This window comes from Phocoena sinus, chromosome 9, assembly GCF_008692025.1.
Source record: "Phocoena sinus isolate mPhoSin1 chromosome 9, mPhoSin1.pri, whole genome shotgun sequence".
NCBI classification, from domain to species: domain Eukaryota; kingdom Metazoa; phylum Chordata; class Mammalia; order Artiodactyla; family Phocoenidae; genus Phocoena; species Phocoena sinus.
Window position 1 is genome coordinate 32,207,655 of NC_045771.1, and position 24,963 is coordinate 32,232,617.

General features: G+C 40.8%; 2 protein-coding genes across 5 annotated transcripts in view; both read left to right on the forward strand.

The window, feature by feature from the left end:
• CTTNBP2 (cortactin binding protein 2) overlaps positions 1-24,963 on the forward strand; it is a 175,428-nt gene that overhangs the window by 131,962 nt on the left and 18,503 nt on the right. For all 4 annotated transcript variants that reach the window (XM_032643252.1, XM_032643249.1, XM_032643253.1 and 1 more), the window contains 4 exons: positions 780-875; positions 2,085-2,164; positions 20,342-20,428; positions 20,506-20,605. In XM_032643252.1, the coding sequence (XP_032499143.1) occupies positions 780-875; positions 2,085-2,164; positions 20,342-20,428; positions 20,506-20,605 (363 nt within the window). The remainder of the gene's footprint in view (positions 1-779; positions 876-2,084; positions 2,165-20,341; positions 20,429-20,505; positions 20,606-24,963) is intronic.
• Positions 17,169-18,831, forward strand: LOC116759689 (hypoxanthine-guanine phosphoribosyltransferase-like). The gene is given in 3 exon segments (XM_032643724.1): positions 17,169-17,211; positions 18,163-18,254; positions 18,256-18,831. Coding segments are annotated over 3 exon segments (711 nt in total).

Below are 24,963 nucleotides of genomic sequence, written 5' to 3' on the forward strand. Positions count from 1 at the left end.
TCTGCAGTGGGCAGTAAAGCAAAGCACAATAAAAGGAGGCATGCCTGCACACCACTGTTATTATGTATGTATATAAGTAACTTTATTGATAACCTCAACTGGATTAAAGGGACCAAGGGCAACAGAGAAGCAGTGAGTTACAGGTAGGGTATGCACGTGTGTTGGAGGTATGCTGAGAAGAGGTATTTGAGAATTGATCTGTGGAAGGAAGAGATGGAAACAAGTACTGAGGACTAATGCCTCCCCAGAGTGGACACTTACGAACTGGGACCCTTTTCTGAGCAAGAGTGAGCAGGGGGCCCAGACTGTGAAAAGGTTTGCCTTATTCTGAGCCCCTGATGTTAACTGTTTTCACTAGAATCCAAAAATTTGTTGGAAAGTGGGGCAAGGACCAGATCATAAAGGACCTGTTATCTCATCCAAAGTGCTCGGGCTTTGTGAAACAGGCACTGGAAGAACCATGAAAGGTTATGATCTGCTTTGTCCTTGAAAACTCCACCCTGGACATGTTTGGTTGTATTTTCACCAGGTTTCTTTCAACCCCTTGTAAGAACAGCTTTGGAGAAGGCTGTAGCTTGAAGGCCTCCTCTTGACCATCCACAAAAATTATATGAGGGAGTTAACCCTTTGTGTGACCCTTTCCATAGTCTGTCTGTGTCTCTGACAGTCTAAGCTCTGGAGTCCTTTGGGGTCTCACACAGGACATCGTTCATTGACTCTTATAAGAAGAATTACTTTTAAGCGTCTCTTGATATTTCATTTTATCTTTTTTGCACTAGGAAATGTGCCGTGGTCAGCAGGTCAGAGCTTCACCCAGTCCCCGTGGGACTTTCTGAGAACGAATAAAGCAGAGCAGGTCACTGCGCTTTTGTCAGGTAAGGATATTCCAGACTGAGGTGATGTTGGGAGACTTTGCATCGTGAGTGTTTCACAGCACAGGCTCTGAATCTGCATGGTTTTGTCCTGTGTCCTCAGGCCACACATGTGTGACTCCCAGTACTAATTAATTAGATGTTTTTTGAAATGTTTAAGAAGAGGAAAATCAAAAGCCATGTTTCTGATACCTGTGGTAACGCCTGTCCTGATCATTGATTGCTGAGATTCTGATTGTATTTCTCTTTAGGAACAAACTGATGTGCTTATAAGAGAGTGACAGATACCATGTTAAGAGCAGTGTCTTTTATTGCTGTCAAATCCATGTGATTATTAGGGTACAGGCTAATTTCAGTGAGCATCTACTCTGTGCTAGGCTCTGTTGTTTACAACACAATACAAGTATAAATTCATGTAATCCTTACAACAGCCCAATTAAGGTCCGTATTTATGTTTATCCTCATTTTATGTACAAGGAAATTGAGGCTCAGAGAGATTGATTTTCTCGTCTGAGTACATAAAGCTAGTACGTAGTATAGAAATTCTCAATTTCTCAGCCCTTAACTCTAAAAGGCTACTGATTTCATCATGCATTTCCCAGACTTGGGAATGGAGCTTTTAAAAATTCAGTTTGAACTAATAAAATTCTATTTTATTGCTTGAATGATACTTAAGTTTAAAACAAGTGTGAGACCATTCCACAAAATTCCTTCAGGCTGAAACACCATATTGAGAGAGTGGCTGAACACGGAAGGGGGTCGGGGGCAGGGGACAGAGTTTGGGAATGCACCCATACATTAGTGCTGGCAAGGCTAGAACTTTCTGAGGATTGGGATTATCTCTGATGACATTTGCTTATAAACAGTAAAATATTGAATCCAGCAATCAGAGCAAATACAAGCTATAGTTTTGGAGCCTGGATCTGAATGCCCTGGTAGTGATTGACAGGAGATGGGTGGGTTCCCGGGGGAAGGTAGGGGCAGCTGGGGAGCTCTTGGGAGGCCAGCGGCAGGGGCTGTCAGTCAATACAAAGTGTTACAGTATTTTCACGATGGTAAAGGCACACTGGTGCCTCTTGGCTAAATGTCAGCTCTGCCTACATAAGTCAATAAACATGTTGTATCTTTTATGATAGGCTCTTTTATGTTTTGATCATTTATACAGTTCACAAGAAGAGCCCATTTTTCCTTCCATTTGCTTCTTTCTCACAGGGCCGCAGGAAGGCTGCCTCAGTAGCGTGACCTATGCCTCTATGATCCCTCTGCAGATGCTACAGAACTACCTCAGGCTGGTAGGTGGACCTGCCAAGTAGGGTCTTACACTGCCAGCCCTGACACGCACTCTGTGCTCTGACCTCATGACTTTCCTGAACAGCCCCCTCCCTGGACAACTGCTGGTACCTTCCTTCTCGATTTCTGTCACAGTCATCCAGGTGTCCGTTGCCAGGACCCAGACAGTACCTGTGACCTGCCAAGTGTTTTAATTTGGGCAGAAGGAGGATGTCTTCCCCTAACGAGGACTTGACATCAAGTAATTGATCATCAATATGGAAGAGAATGACTATAGATTTCAAGATGCCTGGCTGTGAACTTTTATAATTTAAAATTGAGTAAATATGCTAGCATTAGTTAGTGTATTAATTTGGCCACTTCAGCAGAAACAATTATAGCATAAACAGTATAGAAGTTTATTTTTCTCAAACACAGCAAGTCCCAGCAGATGAAGGACCCAGGGAGGAGGAAGGCTCAGGGTGAGCCCTGCGGGTCTTAGCACCTTCCCTCTCCAGGGCTGCTACCCCTGGGCGTCATGTGTGTGGTTTTGGTCAGACAGTCGCCACTCCTGCTCTCAGGTTCCAGCCTGAGGGAGGAGAGCCAGGAGGGCAAGTTCCTTCCTTTCAGAGGAGTCATACACACCTTTACTGCCCACATCCCATTGACCAGAATTTAGACACTTGTCCACGCCTAGTGGGAGTGTGGTCTTGCTGGGCAGCCATGCACCAAGCTAAAAGACGTAGTTCTGTTATTAAAAGGAAGGAGGAGAATATGATTATCAGGAGAGAGTAGTAAATTCTAGATACAAAATGGATAAATTCAATGCTTTGCATTTGTCCAGTACTTATTACATGGCAGGCAATGTGAGGTGGAAAACACCATCCATTTTATAGACGAGGAACTTGAAGCAGAGAGGTAAGATAATGTGCTCAAGGCCACAGAGCCAGTGAGAGATAAAGCCAGGATTGTGCAAGTCCCTGACACACACGTGTGTCTCTGTGTGTGAGACACATCTAAAACTAATATTGAAGGTATAAAACATTAAGTAAACAATCATTTTGTCTTAATTTGGAAAGCTTTTTTAAAAATGAATGGGTTTGACCTTTTACAAACGTTGTTTCTATTAACTGTGAATTGATGTCTTTGTTCCTGATATAAAGAAGTTTTCAAAATTATTCGGTTCATCTCGGGAGGCGGTTCACCATTGGGACTGACCTTTGTAAAAGCAGCCACAGTAGCATGTAAACATTCAGAGGCTTTGCAGTTTAGGAAAGATGGTGTCTTCTAAATCTGATACATTCACTCTTTCTTTTGCTTTTGCAATTTGCTTCCTTCTTCTTGAAGCAACACAGTAAGCCTGAGTGTTACATAGAAATGGGAAGGAGAGCTGTCTTATTCCTTTGCTTCAGTGAAGGTTGAAGTTGTGTGACCAACTGGTTTTCAGGAATGTGAGCCTAGGCTTTCAGTAGAATCAGCTGGTGGAATCAGGGCTTTTCACTTACCTGTCTAGACGATAAAATGACTAGAAAGGTGATGCAGCTGATTACAACTGCACCTTAGCCTTGACTGAGTAGGTCTGTCAAATGAAATGTCTGCTAGTCACGCTATATACGGCACCTTCCAAGTACATTTGTGTGTGTGTGCCTGTAAGGCAGAAAACAGTTTAGCTCCAGATGACCAGCAAACCAGAGGCTAAATTAACTCAGCTGTGAGTTCTATTGTCAATTTAATGAGCATACACAAAGGGCTTTTTTAAATCCAACAATTAACCCTTGGATGCAGATAATGAAAATTTGTCACTCATCAGCAATCACTTTAAAGTGATTCAGGCAATAATAACACAGAATCCTTGTGACTGTTTCTTCTTCCATACAAGATTATAAACCCCTTATGGAGATCAACCACGTGAGATACATTTTTGTATTCAGTTTAGTTATTTAATTCAGTTGTTTGACACCTGTTTGTGGAGAGCCTCCTAAATGCAAGCAGTGTTTTAGAAACTTAGAGGATATAGCTATGTATAAGATGCATTCCCTGACCTCATGGAGCTTACGTTCTAGTGGGGGGAGACAGATAGAAAACAAATGAATAAATACATCTGTAATGTGATACCCAGTACTAATTATAAGCATAAAGAGAAATAAAGCAGATAAGGAGGTAAAGAGCTAATGGAAGGGATGGCAGAAAGCTTTTGAATGGAGTTGTTAGGAAAAACCTTCCTATAATGATACGTAAACAGAAAGCTAGATGAAGTGAAGGTTGTAGCCTTGGGGAGGGTGTTTGAAGCAGAGGGAACAGCTGGTACAAAAGTGTCTAGACTGGCAATGAGGTCTGAGAGGTGACCAGAAGCCAGATCATGCAGGACCAAGGTGGGAACTTTGAATTTTATTCCAGTTATGATAGGAAGCCACTGGGTAGGACTTGAGCTAGAGTGACATATCCACCCGGTGCCAGAGTAACTATAGTCCTACTGATGTGTCTTTGAATTGTTGAAAATCTGTATGATAGATATGCAAACCTAGTAATACCTGACTTTTATTGAGTATTTATTGCAGGCATACCTCACTTTATCACACTTCATATGCACTGCATTTTTATTTTTTTAACAAATTGAAAGTTTGTTGGCAATTCTGTGTAGAGCAAATCTGTTGGTGCCATTTTTTCCACCAGCATTTGCTCACTTCGTGTCTCTGTGTCATATTTTGGTAATTCTCCCAATATTTCAAACGTTTTCATTATTATTATATTTGTTGTCATCGATCTGTGGTCAGTGACCATTGATGTTACTACTACCACTCACTGAAGGCTCAGATGATGGTTAGCATTTTTTAGCAATAAACTATTTTTTAATTAAGGTATGTACATTGTTTTTTAAACAATGCTATAGCACACTTAATAGACTACAGTATAGTATAAACATAAACATAACCTTTAAATGCACTGGAAACCAGAATAGTCATGTGACTCACTTTATAGCGATACTCACTCTATTGCAGTGGTCTGGAACCAGACCTGCAGTGTCTCTGAGATATGCCTGTATATGCCAAGCTCTCTTCTAAGTTTATAGATTGTCTCATTTAAACATGCTATGAGGTAGCTACTTATACCAGTTACTCCCATTTTACAGGTGAATAAACCAAGACTCAAAGTAATTTGCCCTCAGCAAGAAAGTAGTAAAGTCTAAGGAATTGAACCTAGGCTGTCTTCTGTTCTCATGCGTGTTATCAGAGTTTATGCTAGTTATTAACCTATTGGTTAAGGCATAGTTGTAGTAAGCAGTTTTTACTAGGTGTGTAAATGTGCTAAACAAAATGCATGTATTAAAGCCCTTATGCAGGAAACCAAACGCAGTGAAACCTTTAAATCAGGCTTTTTGGTCTTGTTTAAATGATGTTAATTTTAAATACTTTCATTGAATAATTACATAATACAAGTGAATTTTAAGTCTCCATCCTTGAGATAATAGGAGACATTTAACTTAATTGAGTTTGAATCACTAATAACATTATAATAGTTGAACTTTTTATTAACTCAAACTTTTCTCTTAGCCAGTTTGCAACTTTTATTAGCTTATTAATAACCCTGTAATTTAATAATTCAATGAATGTGAATAATTATTATATTTAGAAAAATACATGAGATAACCCTGATCTGAGCTCTATTTTTTTTATTCTTTTTTTTTTTTTTCATCTTTATTGGAATATATTTGCTTTACAATGGTGTGTTACTTTCTGCTTTATAACAAACTGAATCAGCTATACATATATCCCCATATCTCGTCCCTCTTGCATCTTCCTCTCACCCTCCCTATCGCACCCATTAGGTTGTCACAGAGCACCGAGCTCATCTCCCTGTGCTATGTGGCTGCTTCCCACTAGCTATCTATTTTTACATTTGGTAGAGTATATATGTCCATGCCACTCTCTCACTTCGTCCCAGCTAACCCTTCCCCTTCCCCATGTCCTCAAGTCCACTCTTATGTCTGTGTCTTTATTCCTGTCCTGCCCCTAAGTTCTTCAGAAACATTTTCTTTCTTTCTTTTTTTTAGATTCCATATCTATGTGTTAGCATATCGCATTTGTTTTTCTCTTTCTGATTTACTTCATTCTGTATGACAGTCTCTAGGTCCATCTACCTCACTACAAATAACTCCATTTCGTTTTTTTTTTTTTTTGCGGTATGCGGGCCTCCCACCACCATGGCCCGCCCCCATACAGCCGTGGAGCACAGGCTCCTGACGCGCAGGCCCAGATCCCCCCGGACCAGGGCAAGAACCTGTGTCCCCCGCATCGGCAGGCGGACTCCCAACCACTGCGCCACCAGGGAAGCCTCGTTTTTTTTTTTTTAACATCTTAGTTGGAGTATAATTGCTTTACAATGGTGTGTTAATTTCTGCTTTACTTCATTCTGTATGACAGACTCTAGGTCCATCCATCTCACTATAAATAATGCAATTTCGTTTCTTTTTATGGCTGAGTAATATTCCGTTGTATATATGTGCCACATCTTTATCTTTTCATATCTCAGTGGACATTTAGGTTGCTTCCATGTCCTGGCTATTGTAAATAGAGCTGCAGTGAAAATTGTGGTACATGACTCTTTTTGAATTATGGTTTTCTCAGGGTATATGCCCAGTAGTGGGATTGCTGGATCATGTGGTAGTTCTATTTTTAATTTTTTAAGGAACCTCCGTGCTATTCTCCATAGTGGCTATATCAATTCACATTCCTACCAACAGTGCAAGAGGGTTCCTTTTTCTCCACACCCTCTCCAGCATTTATTGTTTGTACATTTTGTGATGATGGCCATTCTGACTGGTGTGAGGTGATACCTCATTGTAGCTTTGATTTGCATTTCGCTGATGATTAGTGATGTTGAACATTGTTTCATGTGTTTGTTGACAATCTGTATATCTTCTTTGGAGAAATGTCTGTTTAGGTCTTCTGCCCATTTTTGGATTGGGTTGTTTGCTTTTTTGATATTGAGCTGCATGAGCTGCTTGTAACTTTTGGAGATTAATCCTTTGTCCGTTGCTTCATTTGCAAATATTTTTTCCCAGTCTGAGGGCTGTCTTTTCGTCTTGTTTATGTTTTTCTTTGCTGTGCAAAAGCTTTTAAGTTTCATTAGGTCCCATTTGTTTGTTCTTGTTTTTATTTCCAGTTCTCTAGGAGGTGGGTCAAAAAGGATCTTCCTGTGATTTATGTCATAGAGTGTTCTGCCTATGTTTTCCTCTAAGAGATTTATAGTCTCTGGCCTTACATTTAGGTTTTTATTCCATTTTGAGCTTATTTTTGTGTGTGGTGTTAGGGAGTGTTCTAATTTCATTCTTTTACTTGTAGATGTCCAGTTTTCCCAGCACCACTTATTGAAAAGCCTGTTGTTCTCCATGGTATATTCTTGCCGCCTTTAGCAAAGATAAGGTGACCATATGTGCATGGGTTGACCTCTGGGCTTTCTCTTCTATTCCATTGATCTATGTTTCTGTTTTTGTGCCAGTACCATAGTGTCTTGATTACTGTAGCTTTGTAGTATAGTCTGAAGTCTGGGAGCCTGATTCCTCCAGCTCCGTTTTTCTTTCTCAAGGTTGCTTTAGCAATTCGGGGTCTTTTATGTTTCCATACAAATTGTGAAATTTTTTGTTCTAGTTCTGTGAAAAATGCCATTGGTAGTTTGATAGGGATTGCATTGAATCTGTGGATTGCTTTGGGTAGTATAGTCAGTTTCACAATGTTGATTCTTCCATTCCAAGAACATGCCATATCTCTCTATCTCTTTGTATCATCTTTAATTTCTTTCATCAGTGTCCTATAGTTTTCTGCATACAGGTCTTTTGTCTCCCTAGGTAGGTTTATTCCTAGGTACTTTATTCTTTTTGTTGCAGTGGTAAATGGGAGTGTTCTCTTAATTTCTCTTTCAGATTTTTCATCACTAGTGCATAGGAATGCAAGAGATTTCTGTGCATTAATTTTGTATCCTGCAATTTTACCAAATTCATTGATTAGCTCTAGTAGTTTTCTGGTGGCATCTTTAGGATTCTCTATATATAGTATCATGTCATCTGCAAACAGTGACAGTTTTACGTCTTCTTTTGCAATTTGGATTCCTGTTATTTCTTTTTCTTCTCTGATTGCTGTGGCTAAAGCTTCCAAAACTATGTTGAATAATAGTGGTGAGAGTGGACAGCCTCGTCCTTTTCCTGATCTTAGAGGAAATGGTTTCAGTTTTTCAGCATTGAGAACAATGTTGGCTGTGGGTTTGTCATATATGGCCTTTATTTGTTGAGGTAAGTTCCCTCTATGCCTACTTTCTGGAGGGTTTTTATCATAAATGGGTGTTGAATTATGTCAAAAGCTTTCTCTGCATCTATTGAGATGATCATATGATTTTTCTGCTTCAATTTGTTAATATGGTGTATCACATTGTTTGATATGCATATATTGAGAATCCTTGCATCTCTGGGATAAACCCCACTTGATCATGGTGTATGATCCTTTGGTGTGATGTTGGATTCTGTTTGCTAGTATTGTGTTGAGGATTTTTGCATCTGTGTCCTTTAGTGATATCGGCCTGTAGTTTTCTTTTTTGTGTGGCATCTTTGTCTGGTTTTGGTATCAGGATTATTATGGCCTCATAGAATGAGTTTGGGAGTATTCCTCCCTTTGCTGTATTTTGGACAAGTTTGAGAAGGATAGGTGTTAGCTCTTCTCTAAATGTTTGATAGAATTCGCCCGTGAAGCCATCTGGTCCTGGGCTTCTGTTTGTTGGAAGATTTTTTATCACAGTTTCAATTTCAGTGCTTGTGATTGGTCTCTTCATGTTTTCTCATTCTTCCTGGTTCAGTCTCAGGAGGTTGTGCTTTTCTAAGAATTTGTCCATTTCTTCCAGGTTGTCCATTTTATTGGCATATAGTTGCTTGTAGTAATCCCTCATGATTCTTTGTATTTCTGCAGTATCAGTTGTTACTTCTCCTTTTTCATTTCTAATTCTGTTGATTTGAGTCTTCTGCATTTATTTCTTGATGAGTCTGGCTAGTGGTTTATCAATGTTGTTTATCTTCTCAAAGAACCTGCTTTTAGTTTTATTGATCTGTGTTATCATTTCCTTCATTTCTTTTTCATTTATTTCTGATCTGATCTTGGTGATTTCCTTCCTTCTGCTAACTTTGGGGTGTTTTTGTTCTTCTTTCTCTAATTGCTTTAGGTGTAAGTTTAGATTGTTTATTTGAGGTGTTTCTTGTTTCTTAAGGTAGGATTGTATTGCTATAAACTTCCCTCCTAGAACTGCTTTTGCTGCATCCAGTAGGTTTTGGGTCGTCGTGTTTTCATTGTCAGTTGTGTCTAGGTATTTTTTGATTTCCTCTGATTTCTTCAGTGATCTCTTGGTTATTCAGTAGTGTATTGTTTAGTCTCCATGTGTTTGTATTTGTAAACAAACAAATCTGTAAAAAAATACAGATTTTTTTCCTGTAATTAATATCTAGTCTCATAGTGTTGTGGTCAGAAAAGATACTTGATACCATTTCAGTTTCTTGAATTTACTGAGGTTTTATTTGTGACCCAAGGTATGATCTGTCCTGGACAGTGTTCCATGAGCACTTGAGAGGAAAGTGTATTTTGTTGTTTTTGGATGGAATGTCCTATAAATATCAATTAAATCCGTCTTGTTTAATGTATCATTTAAAGCTTGTGTTTCCTTATTTATTTTCATCTTGGATGATCTGTCCATTGGTGAAAGTGGGGTGTTAAAGTGCCCTACTATGACTGTGTTACTGTCGACTTCTCCCTTTTATGGCTGTCAGCATTTGCCCTATGTACTGAGGTGCTCCTATGTTGGGTGTGTAAATATTTACAATATTATATATTCTCCTTGGTTTGATCCCTTGATCATTATGTAGTATCCTTCTTTGTCTCTTGTAATAGTCTTTGTGTTAAAGTCTATTTTGTCTGATATGAGAATTGCTTCTCTAGGTTTCTTCTGATTTCCATTTGCTGGAATATCTTTTTCTATCCCCTCACTTTCAGTCTGTATGTGTCCCTAGGTCTGAAGTGGGTCTCTTGTAGACAGCATATATACAGGTCTTGTTTTTGTATCCATTCAACCAGTGTATGTCTTTTGGTTGGAGCATTTAATCCATTTACATTTAATGTAATGATCGATATATATGTTCCTATTACCATTTTTTAAATTGTTTTGGGTTTGTTACTGTAGGTCTTTTCCTTCTCTTGTGTTTCCCACCTAAAGAAGTTCCTTTAGCATTTGTAGTAAAGCTGGTTTGGTGGTGCTGAATTCTCTTAGCTTTTGATGTCTTTAAAAGTTTTAATTTCTCCATCGAATCTGAATGAGATCCTTGCTGGGTAGAGTAATCTTGGTTGTAGGTTTTTCCCTTTCATCACTTTAAATATTTCCTGCCCCTTCCTTGTGGCTTGCAGAGATCTGCTGTTAAGCTTATGGGGATTCCCTTGTATGTTATTTGTTGCTTTTCCCTTGCTGCTTTTTTTTTAGCGGTACGTGGGCCTCTCACTGTTGTGGCGTCTCCCATTGTGGAGCACAGACTCCAGACACGCAGGCTCAGTGGCCATGGCTCACGGGCCCAGCCGCTCCGCGGCATGTGGGATCTTCCTGGACCGGGGCACGAACCCGTGTCCCCTGCATCGGCAGGCGGACTCTCAACCACTGTGCCACCAGGGAAGCCCTCCCTTGCTGCTTTTACTAGTTTTTCTTTGTATTTAATTTTTGATAGTTTGATTAACATGTGTGTTGGTGTATTTCTCCTTGGATTTATCCTGTATGTCACTCTCTGTGCTTCCTGGACTTGATTGACTCTTTCCTTTCCCATATTAGGGAAGTTTTCAACTATAATCTCTTCAAATATTTTCTCAGTCCCTTTCTTTTTCTCTTCTTCTTCTGGGACCTCTATAATTCGAATGTTGGTGCATTTAATGTTGTCCCAGTGGTCTCTGAGACTGTCCTCAATTCTTTTCCTTTTTTCTTTTTTCTGCTCTGCAGTAGTTATTTCCACTATTTTATCTTCCAGGTCACTTATCCTTTCTTCTTCCTCAGTTATTCTGCTATTGAATTCTTCTAGAGAATTTTTAGTTTCATTTATTGTGTTGTTCATCATTGTTTGTTTGCTCTTTAGTTCTTCTAGGTCCTTGTTAAATGTTTCTTGTATTTTCTGCATTCTATATCCAAGATTTTTTTTATCATCTTTACTATCATTACTCTGAATTCTTTTTCAGGTAGAATGCCTATTTCCTCTTCATTTGTTTGGTCTGGTGGGTTTTTACCTTGCTCCTTCATCTGCTGCATATTTCTGTGTCTTCTGATTTTGCTTATCTTACTGTGTTTGGGGCACCTTTTCACAGGCTGCAGCTTCGTAGTTCCCATTGTTTTTGGTGTCTGCCCCCAGTGGCTAAGGTTGGTTCAGTGGGTTGTGTAGGCTTCCTGGTGGAGGGGACTGGTGCCTGTGTTCTGATGAATGAGGCTGGATCTTGTCTTTCTGGTGGGCAGAACTGCGTCTGGTGGTGTGTTTTGGGGTGTCTGTGACCTTATTATGTTTTTAGGCAGCCTCTCTGCTAATGTGTGGGGTTGTGTTCTTGTCTTGCTAGTTGTTTGGCGTAGGGTGTCCAGCACTGTAGGTTGCTGGTCGTTCAGTGGAGCTGGGTCCTAGCGTTTTGATGGAGATCTCTGGGAGAGCTTTCACCGTTTGATATTACATGTATCTGGGAGGTCTCTGGTTGACCAATGTCCTGAACTTGGCTTTCCCAACTCTGAGGCTCAGGCCTGACACCCATCTGGATCACCAAGACCCTGTCAGCCACATGGCCAGGTACGTGGGCAGTTTCTTGCCTTTTGGGAAGTCTGAGGTCTTCTGCCAGCATTCAGTAGGTGTTCTGTAGGAGTTGTTCTATGTGTAGATGTATTTCTGATGTATTTGTGGGGAGGAAGGTGATCTCCATATCTTACTCCTCTTTCATCTGGAAGGTCCCTTGAGCCCTATTTTTTTTTTTTTTTTTTTTGTGGTATGCGGGCCTCTCACTGTTGTGGCCTCTCCCGTTGCAGAGCACAGGCTCCAAACGCACAGGCTTAGCGGCCATGGCTCACGGGCCTAGCCACTCACGGCATGTGGGATCTTCCAGGACTGGACCACAAACCCGTGTCCCCTGCATTGGTAGGCTGGCTCTCAACCACTGCGCCACCAGGGAAACCCAAGCCCTAATTTTAAATGTACAGCACAGAATCCCCATGGACACAATTCTTGAGAATTAAATTGGCTACCCACTCAAGTATGTGCCATGCTCATTATCAAGAATTATCACTAGGAGATTCTACTTAGTCTTCATACATTCCCAAAATAAGTTTGCTATGTTCCCATAGAAGTAATGTTGTAAATGATGGTTACATATCTAAGACGGCCCACAAAAGCTCATCAACCCCTTTAGCAGATGACCAAGTTTAGCCTGAGCTTATTCAGAGTATGGAGGGGCAATGCTGGGTAAGGTCGTAGTGGAAGAATGAAGCCAGTTCCCTGGTATGAGGAAGAGGTGATTCCAACACCAGTGGATCCTTGGCTTCCCTGGCTACAGTGCAAGAAGATTCTGGCCAGTAGGGCAAGTGTCAGCCCAGAGGAGGTCTGGAGCAGCAAGAGTTCATGAGTGCCAGAGGTGAGGTGACCAGGGGGAAATTATATCCAAGAATTATATCTTTTAGTTTTACTTTTTAAATAGTTATGACACCCAAGTTACTACTTCTGTGTTAATAAGTGAGGGCCTATCTTTATTTGAAGTTAGTAACCAAGTCTGATCTTGGCTTTTTTTTTTTTTTTTTTTTTTTTGCGGTACACAGGCCTCTCACTGTTGTGGCCTCTCCCGTTGCGGAGCATAGGTTCTGGATGCGCAGGCTCAGTTGCCATGGCTCACGGGCCCAGCCGCTCTGCGGCATGTGGGATCTTCCCGGAATGGGGCACAAACCCGTGTCCCATACATCGGCAGGCGGACTCCCAACCACTGCGCCACCAGGGAAGCCCTGATCTTGGCTTTTATGGTTTCACTAAGCTAATTTTTAAAAGCATATAGTATGGGTGTCCCTCTGTGTGTGAAGTATAATTTCTCTTGAATTCCATTATTCTCTTACACCTATTCTATAAAGAGGGACCTCAGCAAATGCTTAAAACCCCTAACATGAAAGACTGGTTTTGTGTATCCCTGATGCTGGATGTGCCAATATTGTTTGGAGGGATTTTACATGAATAAGTTGACAGTAACTGTATTGTATGTGGCTCTAAAGTCATATATAAATCAGTTCTTTAAAAATTAAGTTCCGGAAGAGGTTGGAATGAACATCTTAGCTATAAAGCATGTCCTTTTATTTTATAACCATTCCAATTTTATTAGCTTGGTAATGACCTTTTATTTTTCATTCTTTTTTAAGTTCAGCATCTCAACACAACTTGGCCTAAAACCGTCTCAGGGTAGTAGAAGCTCTTCCTCAGACTCTGACAAGTGACGCTCCAAACGAAAGTTGAAGTTTATTGCTTTAAAATAATGCCACAAGTCTGAAAACACATTGCAGGTGCTACATTGACCCTAGTGGAGACTATAGCTCCTCTGGTAAACTCCATTCTGCAGAAAAGCACTGTGGAGGGAAAAAAATAAAGGGATGGATGGGATTTTGTGGAGGTCATTGTTTCCATTTAATCCAGAAGTCATTTGCCTCACAAAGCACTAATTGACATGTGATAAGAGCTTCCTGAATAGGCTGTGAAGACACAAGAATAAAAGGGATTGGTACCAACTGCGATCAAAAAGCCCAGTGTCTGTTTCTTAATGAGCAGAAATGTCACACTGTAAGCATGCACTTAGAAGATAATTCTGGTGACTACAATTCACATTTTAGAAGTTGAATTTGTTTTTCAAAAAAATAGATCTCCTTTCAACAGAATTCAAATATTTACCTCCTCCTCCCCCCCAAAAATCTGTCTGCCTTCCTGTCTGTCCATCTATAATACCTACCTACCTACCTACCTTGTCCATTTTTAGAGCCCTCTGCTGGAAGCATGGAGCATGTATATTTATTATACCTCAGATTTTGCTATTTGGAGAAATATGGTAGCACTAGAACAGATAAATATGTTTTCTTGGCATAGCTTTGCATGTTTGCACCCGTCTCAGTAGAGCAAGAGGCTTCCATAATTAATTTTTTGTTCAGATCTTAAATGGTAACCAACACAACTGTATCATTTGATTAGGCAGAACAAAATACCATTAACAAAAAATTGATAATGCCTGAAATGAGGAGAAACCCACTAATAGGATGCATGCATTAGAATGTCTGAATGATCGGGAGGTCTTTTACCTTGATTTACGTACTGAATTCATTTATTTATATTTTACCTTATTCCAGAAAGGATAATAGAGTGTGTGAACAGAAATGCTTATTGCTAGTGATGGCCTTTCAATGAAATTTTAAATGGAATGTTTCCTGTACCTGAGAACCAACAATCTGAGAAAAAATGAGGTGTTGGAATTGAAGACAGCTTATCTGTGAAGTTGGGTCTCTTGCTGTTTATATGATTTCAAAATCAATCTTAAGAAAATGTAGGCATTTGACACGATGGCTATAAAGAACACTCGTGTTTTCAAAAGTGAGACAGGATTAAATGGCAGTGCTAGTTGAAAATCTCAGGGCTAGAATATTCAGTAAATCTTGAAAAGCTGTATCCTGTTCCACTGGTGTGAAACAATCCATTCCTTGTGAGAGAATTTCTACACTATAAGTCATGGCAGTTTGGGATTAATTTGGAGAGCTCAAGATTTCTGGTTTAAAATTGCACCTGGCAAGTACCTAACACACAATTTCCCACTAAAGTACTTTTTAAAAGTGATAAAACTTCACAATAACAGAGAAAAATAGAACTGAGGTCTTCCTTTGTCAAGAATCTAGAAAAAATTTTCACTAACGTTAGGGGCAAGAGAGTGTTGGGTTTACTTTATTTGAGACCTACCTGAGATTTATTAGGAAACCACTTTTATCTTTCTCTTACCATCTTACTAATGATTCAAAAAAGCAAGATTTACAGCAGTTAGAAAATTGGGCATGTTTCCTTTACTGCCTCTGCTTTTTGCTGCACCATGATATTATCCTCCACCCCCTGTCAGCACAGGTCCTTCCACAGCCATTCAGAGTTTGGATCCGAGAAATCCCTGAGCAGGAAGTCGGCGGGTTTTGGTGAGACACTGCTGCATCCAGGAAGTATATTATATCAGCACTCTCGGTGGGACGGGTACAAGAGCATCCTGCTTCCTGTACTGCAGTTCATCTCATGCATTTGTCCGCCAAGGTGGACAGCAGAAGTTCAGTCCACTGCAGCCAGTGCTGGATGCTGGAGTTTAACTAGAAATTATAGACACCAGCCCGCCATTTGTCCAGTGACCTAAGGCAGGAGTTCAGCTGGAAAATCAGTGGACAGCGAGTAAAATCAGTGATGGTCCACACATCCTGCTTCACTGAAGAATTCTTCCTGTGGTTTCACAGTATATGAATACCAATGGCAAGTTAACATTATACCTACGGAAGAATACTGCAGAAGAGAACAGAGTTATCCTTCTGAAAACTCAGAAGAACACAGCTTAAAAATAAAGAACAGAGGAGTTTGGAAAATTATGTCCATTCTCTAGAGAATGCAAGGGGTTAGACTATGAAAGCAGGGCAAGAAAGCCATGATAGAGTGCAGGCTAAGATTAAAAGGAAGAAAGTTGGAAAGGAGACGGATGAAGCAAGGAGCTATAAGAACAACTAAAAATGCAATGGCATCATTAAAATTGCCCTTGAGATCACAGAGAGCAAAAGTGAGATGGTAAATGAATGTTCCATTCAGGGCTATGAAAGACTAACGTGAGGAGTTCACTCCCAGAAGGCAGAAGAGAAGGACAGAGAGAGAGAAATGAAGAGAGAAGGGGACAGGTGTCTTTACAGAGAACAGCAAGGGAACTTAAGCCTTGTAGGTGTTCCTTAGAATTAGAACTAGAAGAGGAGAAATTAACAAAAACATAATGGAAGAAAAATTTCCCAAGCCAAAAAAGTTTGTGCATATCAAAAGGATTTACCATATTGCATTTAAAATTGGGAGAAAGAGGCCGTAACTATATAAATCTGGGCAACTTTTTTTTTTTTTTTTTTTTTTTTTTGCGGTACGCAGGCCTCTCACTGTTGTGGCCTCTCCCCTTGCGGAGCACAGGCTCCGGACGCGCAGGCCCAGCGGCCATGGCACACGGGCCCAGCTGCTCTGCGGCATGTGGGATTTTCCGGGACCGGGGCACGAACCCGTGTCCCCTGCATCGGCAGGCAGACTCTCAACCACTGCGCCACCAGGGAAGCCCTGGGCAACATTTTTTAATGAAAAGTATAATCTGTGTATCCCCAAGCTTCCCCATCACATAGGTACAAATGAGAACATATTATTCTTTAACAATTCTTCTTTAATAATAACTTACCCCTGAAGTCTTATGGCTCTATGGCCTCACTGTCTAAGAAGCAGAACCTCAACTGAACTTTTTAGGTTACTGTCTCTCCCATGTCTCTGGAAGAGGCCCTGTCCCAGTCTTGGTCCTGGCCGGCATCTCTACCGTTGCTTGGCTCACAGATTCTCAGTACCACGGAAAACAGCCCAGGCCAGCCACTGCTGAGTTCATCCTGTGGCTTTAGGATCCTGATGTTCCTCAGGCAGCTACAGCCACTGTCCTGTGTCTTCCAGCCACGACTCTCCGTGTTGGTGCCCTACCCACAGTGTGAATCCAGCTCTTCCCTTTTTTATGGAAGGCTTAGCAATGGTGGAGTAATATTTAAACTCAGAGAAAATCAGTGGTGGCCACCAGATAAATTGTCTTTCAGAGCCTAAAACCCAGTCCCAAGTGCAACATCAAGGGACCCCTTTAAGAATCACTTCTCTCCTTAGCTCATTTTCAGACACCCAGTGGTCAAGACTAGTTTTCTTCCACTTTCTAGGAGTTCCTCTAAGTTTATGTCATGGTCTCCTGGGACGACAAAGCTCAGGTCTTAAAGTCCCCAGGTAAGGAAGGAGTTCCCTCTTCCTTCCAAGGCTTTCCCTCAAGCCTTCCTTTCATATCTCAGAATCTGCCTTTTCCTGTAAGGATCCAGGGGCATAGTCACTGTCTTCGTAGAAGTCTACTCTGGCTATCCTCAAGGATGTGCCCTTCCCCTGTTATGTAAAAGGGACAGACTCATTAGAGCACAGCAGAGCAACAATAGCACAAAGATACACATGTTCTTACATTGTCCTACTACAAATTATAAAGAGAGAACAGACCCTGTTGTGTCTAACACTTCTCTAAGTATGGGTGGCTCAATCCTCATATATGAGCTTCGTCAACCATACTGGTTAGGTAGGTGCTACACCTACACAGGTGCTTTTCTGCAAGACCTTTCCAAGAAGAAAGCTTCTCCCCAGCACGTGGGCTGGGAGTGGGAACTCAGCCCTGGGATCATGGATGTGGGAGGCTGACCTCTTCTCCACATTTTACTCCAAACGTCACGGCCCTTGACATACATAAAAGGCCATGGCTTTCTGTCCCAGCACCCACTACATCTTCACATGTTCTTGGGCGAGATATCCTTATACATGAGGATAAAGATTTTTTTTAGACCCTATAGGCTTCCAGGCAAGAGATTTTCATTTTTACAAAGTAAAAGTATCAGTCATTCTCTACCTAGATTTCTGGAATTCAGTGCTTTGAAGAATGGGATCACATAGTTAATTCCAGAATTGAATGCTCACAAAGATGTCTTTTATGCAAAAAGTCAACACAAAGATATCCTCTGATATACAATAGCTGTAAGAAGATTACACCAAATTGTATCCTTCTTAAAAACCAAATACAGGCGCCTGCGCTTTGAGCGGTGGCGGCGGCGGCGGTGAAGAGCGCTTGGGCGGAGCACTCTGCTTTCCTGCGCGGCCCCGCCTTCTGCTCGGCCCTCTGGCTTCTCCCCATACTGCCCTCAGCCCGCGCACCAGCTGGCTCCCGCAGCCCCAGCGTCATAGTTAATGATGATGAGCCAGGTTATGACCTAGATGTATATTGTATACCTAATCGTTTATGCTGAGGATTTGGAAAAGGTGTTTATTCTTCATGGACTAATTATGGACAGGACCGAACGGCTGGCTCGAGATGTGATGAAGGAGATGGGAGGCCATCACATCGTGGCCCTCTGTGTGCTCAAGGGGGGCTACAAATTCTTTGCTGACCTGCTGGATTACATCAAAGCACTGAAGAGAAATAGTGACAGATCTATACCTATGACTGTAGATTTTAGTAGACTGAAGAGCTACTGTAATGACCAGTCAACAGGTGACATAAAAGTAATTGGTGGAGATGATCTCTCAACTTTAACTGGAAAGAATGTCTTGATTGTTGAAGATATAATTGACGCTGGTAGAACAGTGCAAACCTTGCTTTCCTTGGTCAAGCAGCATAATCCACAGATGCTCAAGGTTGCAAGCTTGCCTGTTAAAAGGACCCCTCAAAGTGTTGCATGTAGACCAGACTTTGTTGGATTTGAAATTCCAGACAGGTTTGTTGTAGGATATGCCCTTGACTATAATGACTACTTCAAGGATTTGAATCGTGTTTGTGTGATTAGTGAAACTGGAAAAGGAAAATACCAAGCCTAAGATGAGAGTTCAATTGAGTTTGGAAACATCTGGAGTCCCAGTGAATCACCAGGAAAATTATCAGATGTTCTAGTTCTGTGGCCAGCTGCTTAGTAGAGCTTGTGACATGTGTCTTCTAAGAATTTCATCCGTTTTGTATTTTAGAAAGGTCAGTTGCTGCGTTCCCGAACTCTTTATTTGCACTATGAGCCTATAGACTATCAGTTCCCTTTGGGTGGATTGTTGTTTGACTTGTGAATGAAAAGTCTCTTAAACCACACCACTATTGAATGACAATATTGAAATTGTATCTGTAAGAAACATTGAAAGAGAAGAATGTATTAGTTTTTTAATTGCTATTTTAATTTTTATATATTCAGGAAAGAACAGAAGTGATTGAATATTGTTAATTATACCACTGTGTGTTTAGAAAAGAAGCAGTCAGTTTCATAACAGTGACAGCATTTAGAGGTATTGTTATGTCGGATAAACCATATGTCCTGGAGTTATTTTAGTAGGTTTCAGTAGTATTAACTGTATTTTCCCGCTTATTCAGATTATTTCTGGCGAATCTTTGTCAACAGTTCCTTTTAAATACAGGTCAATAAGTTCTAAAAACCTGCCACTTTTTGAAGTCTTCAGTGTAAAAATCCTTAAAATAAAGGTTGTCTCTTTAAAAGAAAAGAAAAAAACCAAATACACGCGCATCAACTATGCAGAGAAAAAAGCTGGAAGGAAACATAAAAATATTTACAGTGGTTGCTTCAGTGATTTCTATTCTGCTTCTTTATTTTTCTTTGTATTTTCCAAAATTTCCTGAAAAACATTCATTGCTATTTTAACCTCTGAAAAGTAAAATATGCATTGGGAAAATTCAAACTAAAGAGCATCTGTAAGGGATAATAAAGAAAAAAATTATGGAACATCTGCAAGGGACAAAAACATGCTAGGAATTGTGTTCCCAGCTAATATACTGAACCTCAGTGTAGAAAATGGAGGAAGAAGAAGTATGCTCTTTAATAAAATGCCATCTCTTGCTATAAATATGTAAGTACTATATAAAATGTAAAATACTATATAAACAATATGTTTATCAGTGTTTCACATTAAAATGAAAGACTTCACATGCCCAATGAATGAAGCTAACCCCTAAAATAATTTTTTTTTTTTTTTTCCCGGTACGCGGGCCTCTCACTGTTGTGGCCTCTCCCGTTGTGGAGCACAGGCTCCGGACGCGCAGGCTCAGCAGCCATGGCTCACGGGCCCAGCCGCTCCGCGGCATGTGGGATCTTCCCGGACCAGGGCACGAACCCATGTGCCCTGCATTGGCAGGCAGACTCTGAACCACTGTGCCACCAGGGAAGCCCTAAAATAATATTTTTAATCTTTTGAAAGGCTGGTGACAATCAGAAAGGAAATTCTACACTTGTGTACCACTTTTCTCTCTTCATAGCATTTTTTTTTTTTTTTTTTTTTTTTTTTTTTTCTTCATAGCATTTTTACCTAAGGTTTCTTCTTGTTTTGGTCATAGGTCGAGCAATATCATAATGTCATTTTCCACGGCCCAGAAGGAAGCTTGCAAGACTACATAGCCCATCAGCTTGCACTCTGCATGAAGGTATGGATCACTCACATACCCTCTTCTTTTCTTTGAAAACACAAAAGCGTATAGAACTAATCACTCTCTTATCACAGCACAGGCAAATGGCTGCAGGATTCCCTTGTGAAATAGTGAGAGCTGAAGTGGATACTGGTTTCTCCAAGGACCAGCTAGTAGATCTGTTCATCAGTAGCGGTAAGACCATCTCAGCAAACTGAATTGTGATAACCGAAAGGCATGCCCTTCAAATAAGCCGTTATACGGAAATAAATGTTGTTGCTTGGGGATCAATTTAAGTTGACTTTTCAGTTATGGAGCAGCTGCGGGATGAAAACTGGGAACCCAGGTGAGCACTTGCAAAAAATTATTTTCATGTACATACCATTGCATCTATTGCACATCCTATATTTTTCTTCTTTTGTTTATAAATTATCTGTTGGGAGCATACTACATAACTGGCACTAGGGGATACCAAGGGAGGTGGTGGTGGGAGCAAGTCCACCTTAGCAGAACTAAGCATTGCGTTATTAGTGCAGTTTAGAATTGCACGGAGATAATAAGGAGATAGGTTTTTAATAAATATTATTATTATTCATAAATTCTCTACAACGAAAGCACCCTTATTGCTGCACCTGGGGTGCACTTCTTTCTCCACGTCATTCTTAGTATGCCATTTGCTGGCACTTCGCTAAACACATGACATGCGTTAATTAACTCATTTAATCTCCACAACAGCCCTATGCAAGTTGGTATTATCTCCATTTCAAAGGTGAGGAAAACAGGCATAGAGAGTTTCAGTAACTTACCACAACTACATAGTGGCAGAACCATGATTAAACATGTTTATTAATAAAAGTTTTCAAAAATTTTCTATCTTAGGCTCCAGAGCATAACACCCCAAGCTCCAGCACAGGTGGAGTTAGTGTAACTCTGCATAGTATATAGCATGACTAGTGAAGTAAAACTGAAATGGACCAACCTCTGGTCTCCAGAGGCTCAAAACCACAGGGACCCTGGGGAGCGGGTGAAGGAGGGAGCTGTGAGCTGGGTGAAGGGTGAGTTGAAATGTGAATTCAGGTCTCTTTTTTAGGGAGAGTGGTGATTCTTATCTTTGGAGCTGTGATCAAGGGAGATACCTTGTGGCTGGGACAGCTGGTGACCAGGTTGAGGAAGAAGGAAATTACCAGGAGTTCCTAAGTCAAGAAATAAAATTAAGAGGCAGGTTTAGAGGGGAACTGAGGAATCCACAAGCCTAGAAGCACATTTTGGGGACAAGAAAATCCCACCAGAATCTGAATGTTGCTCTAGTACTCAGGCCAGTCTTTGGCCAGAAACTAGTGAGAGTAAGCTACAGAGAAAAGCTGTTTTCTCTGATGATGATACTAACAATAGCTAATGTTTATTAAGCTTTGACTCTGTAAACACCCTCATTTATAAACACTTGAGACAAGAGGTTAAGTACGCTGCAGTGAGGACGCAGTGGATCCTGCAGTGAGGACGCAGCACAGTAGGACTCAAACTAGGCATTCCGGCTTCTCAGCCGGACCCGAATCACTGCCCACCGCTGCTCCTCAAAAACTCACCTGCGAAAATTTTTTTTTCTCCCCTTAGTTTTATAACAAAAGCCCCCTATGGTTTTCAGCATTCAGTCTTGCTTCATTTCAGAGTAAGAAGTTAAAATATTGTGCTCTCACCCTATCAGAGTAGATAGCAATTAGACTGAATGCTGCTCTAAACTTAGAGAGCTAGAAAAAGAAAAATGAGAGCAGTGAATTAGGTCAAGAAGGATGCGAAGGTGACCAACTCAGCATTTCTAAATCCTTGGGGAGCATCTTCTTAGAAAGAACTCTTCTTCCTAATTTCTCAGTTTGGTGAGTCTCTTGGCACCCCACAGTTGGAACTCAGGTCCCCCTGGCAGAATCGAAAACCTAAATGCCCACAGGTGCCAAAAAGCCACGTTAAGGGGTGAAGCAGGCTGGTTGGGGCTGGAGGGGAGGGGAAGCCTGTCTCCATCGCCACGAGGGCAGCAGCTCCCAGCTGCGAGCAGCTGAGTGTAGACTCAGTGACGTGAGGTCTTGTGACTTGGAAGAAGCCAGACATCCTGGTTTTTAAGTGAAAATTTGGGAGGTTTTTCTTTCAATGTTTCAATGTTTTCAACTGTCTTAATTTTTAAGCCGTGTTAGGACCGTCTAGAACCCCCAGGTCCTCTGAGTTCTGTGCCTTGGCCCTGGATGAGGCTCCTGTTACCTCTTGTCCTCACCTCAGCAGTAAGAGCCTGTAGATGTGTTTTCTTGTTTCTTTGCTCTCCTATCAATTCTTCACACCAGAGTGAGATCTCAAAGCAGGAGTCAAATCCTGTTTATCCCCTCTTTAAAGACTTCCACTGATCCCCAGAGCTGGTAGTTACTCCCTTCTGACATGACATCCTGGGCCTTCCACTTTTCACTTGTGGCTGGGTTCTGAGACTTCATATCAGCAAGTATTACCCTGACCGCACATAAAATGCCAATGCCCCAGGCCCAGCACTGACCAACTACATCACAACCTCTGGGGCTGGATCCCTGGTGACTGTAATGTGTAGCCCAGAGTGAGGACACAGCCTGCTGCCCTACTGCCGACAGATGGGGCTCCTGGCTTCCATTCCACTGATGTGACTCTGTACCCAAGCTCCCAGCCTGTCCTGACTAGACACATGTATCAGCTTTGAGCTGTCTGTCATGCTACTCTTGCAACTATTCTGACCTTGGTTTGAAGCCCTCGTCCCTTCTAGGACTGAGCTCTGCCTGGCCTCCATTCTTCTGCCTATGCCATTTCTTAAACCTAGAAAGCCTTCTTCTGATCTGTCAAGATGCCATTCCTCATAACGGGTCCAGTTTAAAATGCCACATCCCCCCAGTTAGAATCAGTCACCTCCAGCATGCCATAGTGGGGCACTGGAAAACATTTGTTGAGATGCAATTACATGTTCCTGCAGACACATTCTAGCTAGAACTAGCCATACACTTAACACAAATCAAGGCAAAACTGGAGACCTTCAGTTGTTAGTTACAGAAAAGCAGATACATGGACCATTCATCCTGGTCTGGTTTTGTTGTTGCTGGGCTTGGTCTTGGTTTTGTTTTTTTAAATCACTGGGTATAAAAGATTTGTTAGTTTATCGTTGTTTTAAAAAACTATAGATTTATCATGTTTCATAAAAAACATATTTTTGAAATAACACTTGAACCTGAGAAGCATAGAACTGTAGCACTCTTTACTAAAAAGCTCTGTGGAAGGGGATGCAGCACACGCCAGACACTAGTGTAATAGCCCCAACAAATACAACTCAGTTGAGAGGTGGCTGGCTCTGTTTCCTGTCTTCTAGTTTTTAAAGCTTTATAGCATCCAGAAGAGCTATTTCAATTTCAGAAGATTCATTTACAGGGACTTCTTTTGAAAGTGAAAATGTATTTGTGTCTATAGTAACTAGGAGGTGGAATGGAGTATAATGTACTCTCATAAGTGTTTGTGAAAAGTGGAATACTTGACAAAATCACTCTCAAGCATTTTAATCTTTTTTGCAAGGTTAACTTACCTAAGACTAGGGCATCTTAGAATCTTCTAAAATGTTAAAAAGTGATTTTTTTACTCATTGGTGTATAGGAAGTATTATTTATAAATACATACATATGTGTATATATATATATTTCAACTACAATATTAACAACATTGGACTGTTTTCAGTTGCCAGGGTACTGTTTCAGTTACATTTTATCCACTGACTTGTCTTCTACATATAATAGCAATCTTCCATTTACTTTCCATCTTTTACTTTCGGTTGACATGCAGTTCAGCCCCGCCGTCTTTAGTGTGAGGACCCCTAAAATAAGACTCACAAGTCCAAGATCGCGGTCCTTCCTTACCACTGTTTCTGAAACCTGAGTCAAATCTCTTTAACCTCTCTGAGATCTGTAAAATGAAAGGAGGAACCTGCTGGTCTCTGAGGTCCTGTCTCCATAATTTTATGAATATTTTACATATGTGTAATTTAAAGATCATTTAAGGATTTTAACATTTTGTATTCTGAAATACCCATCTATAAAATACATACTGCCTATTTTTACAGATCAATGAATAATTTAAACTAAAATTGTCATTTAACCACTGACTGGGTCACAAAATAGAACATTCCCAGCTTCCAGAATGGGCCCATGTGCCCCACCCCTGTTCACAAGGGGTGGGGCACATGGAGGTAACCACTAGTCTGTCTTCTGTGGTAATCATTTCTTTGCTTTTTTAAAATAGTTTTACTATCTATGAATCCCTAAATTATAAGGTTAGTGTTGCCCCTGTTTGAACTTCAAATGATAGCATCATATTGTGTGTAGCCTTTTGTGATTTGTTTCTTAATATATCGTTTGTGACAGGTCTTCATGCGGTTGCTTGTAGCTGTAATTTGTTCACTTTCATATCCGTTGTATGAATATACTCCTATCTAGTCTATTGTTGGTAGAGATTCGAGTTGATTCCATTTGGAATCTGGTGTGGAACTAATGTTGGATCGTTGTGTCTGT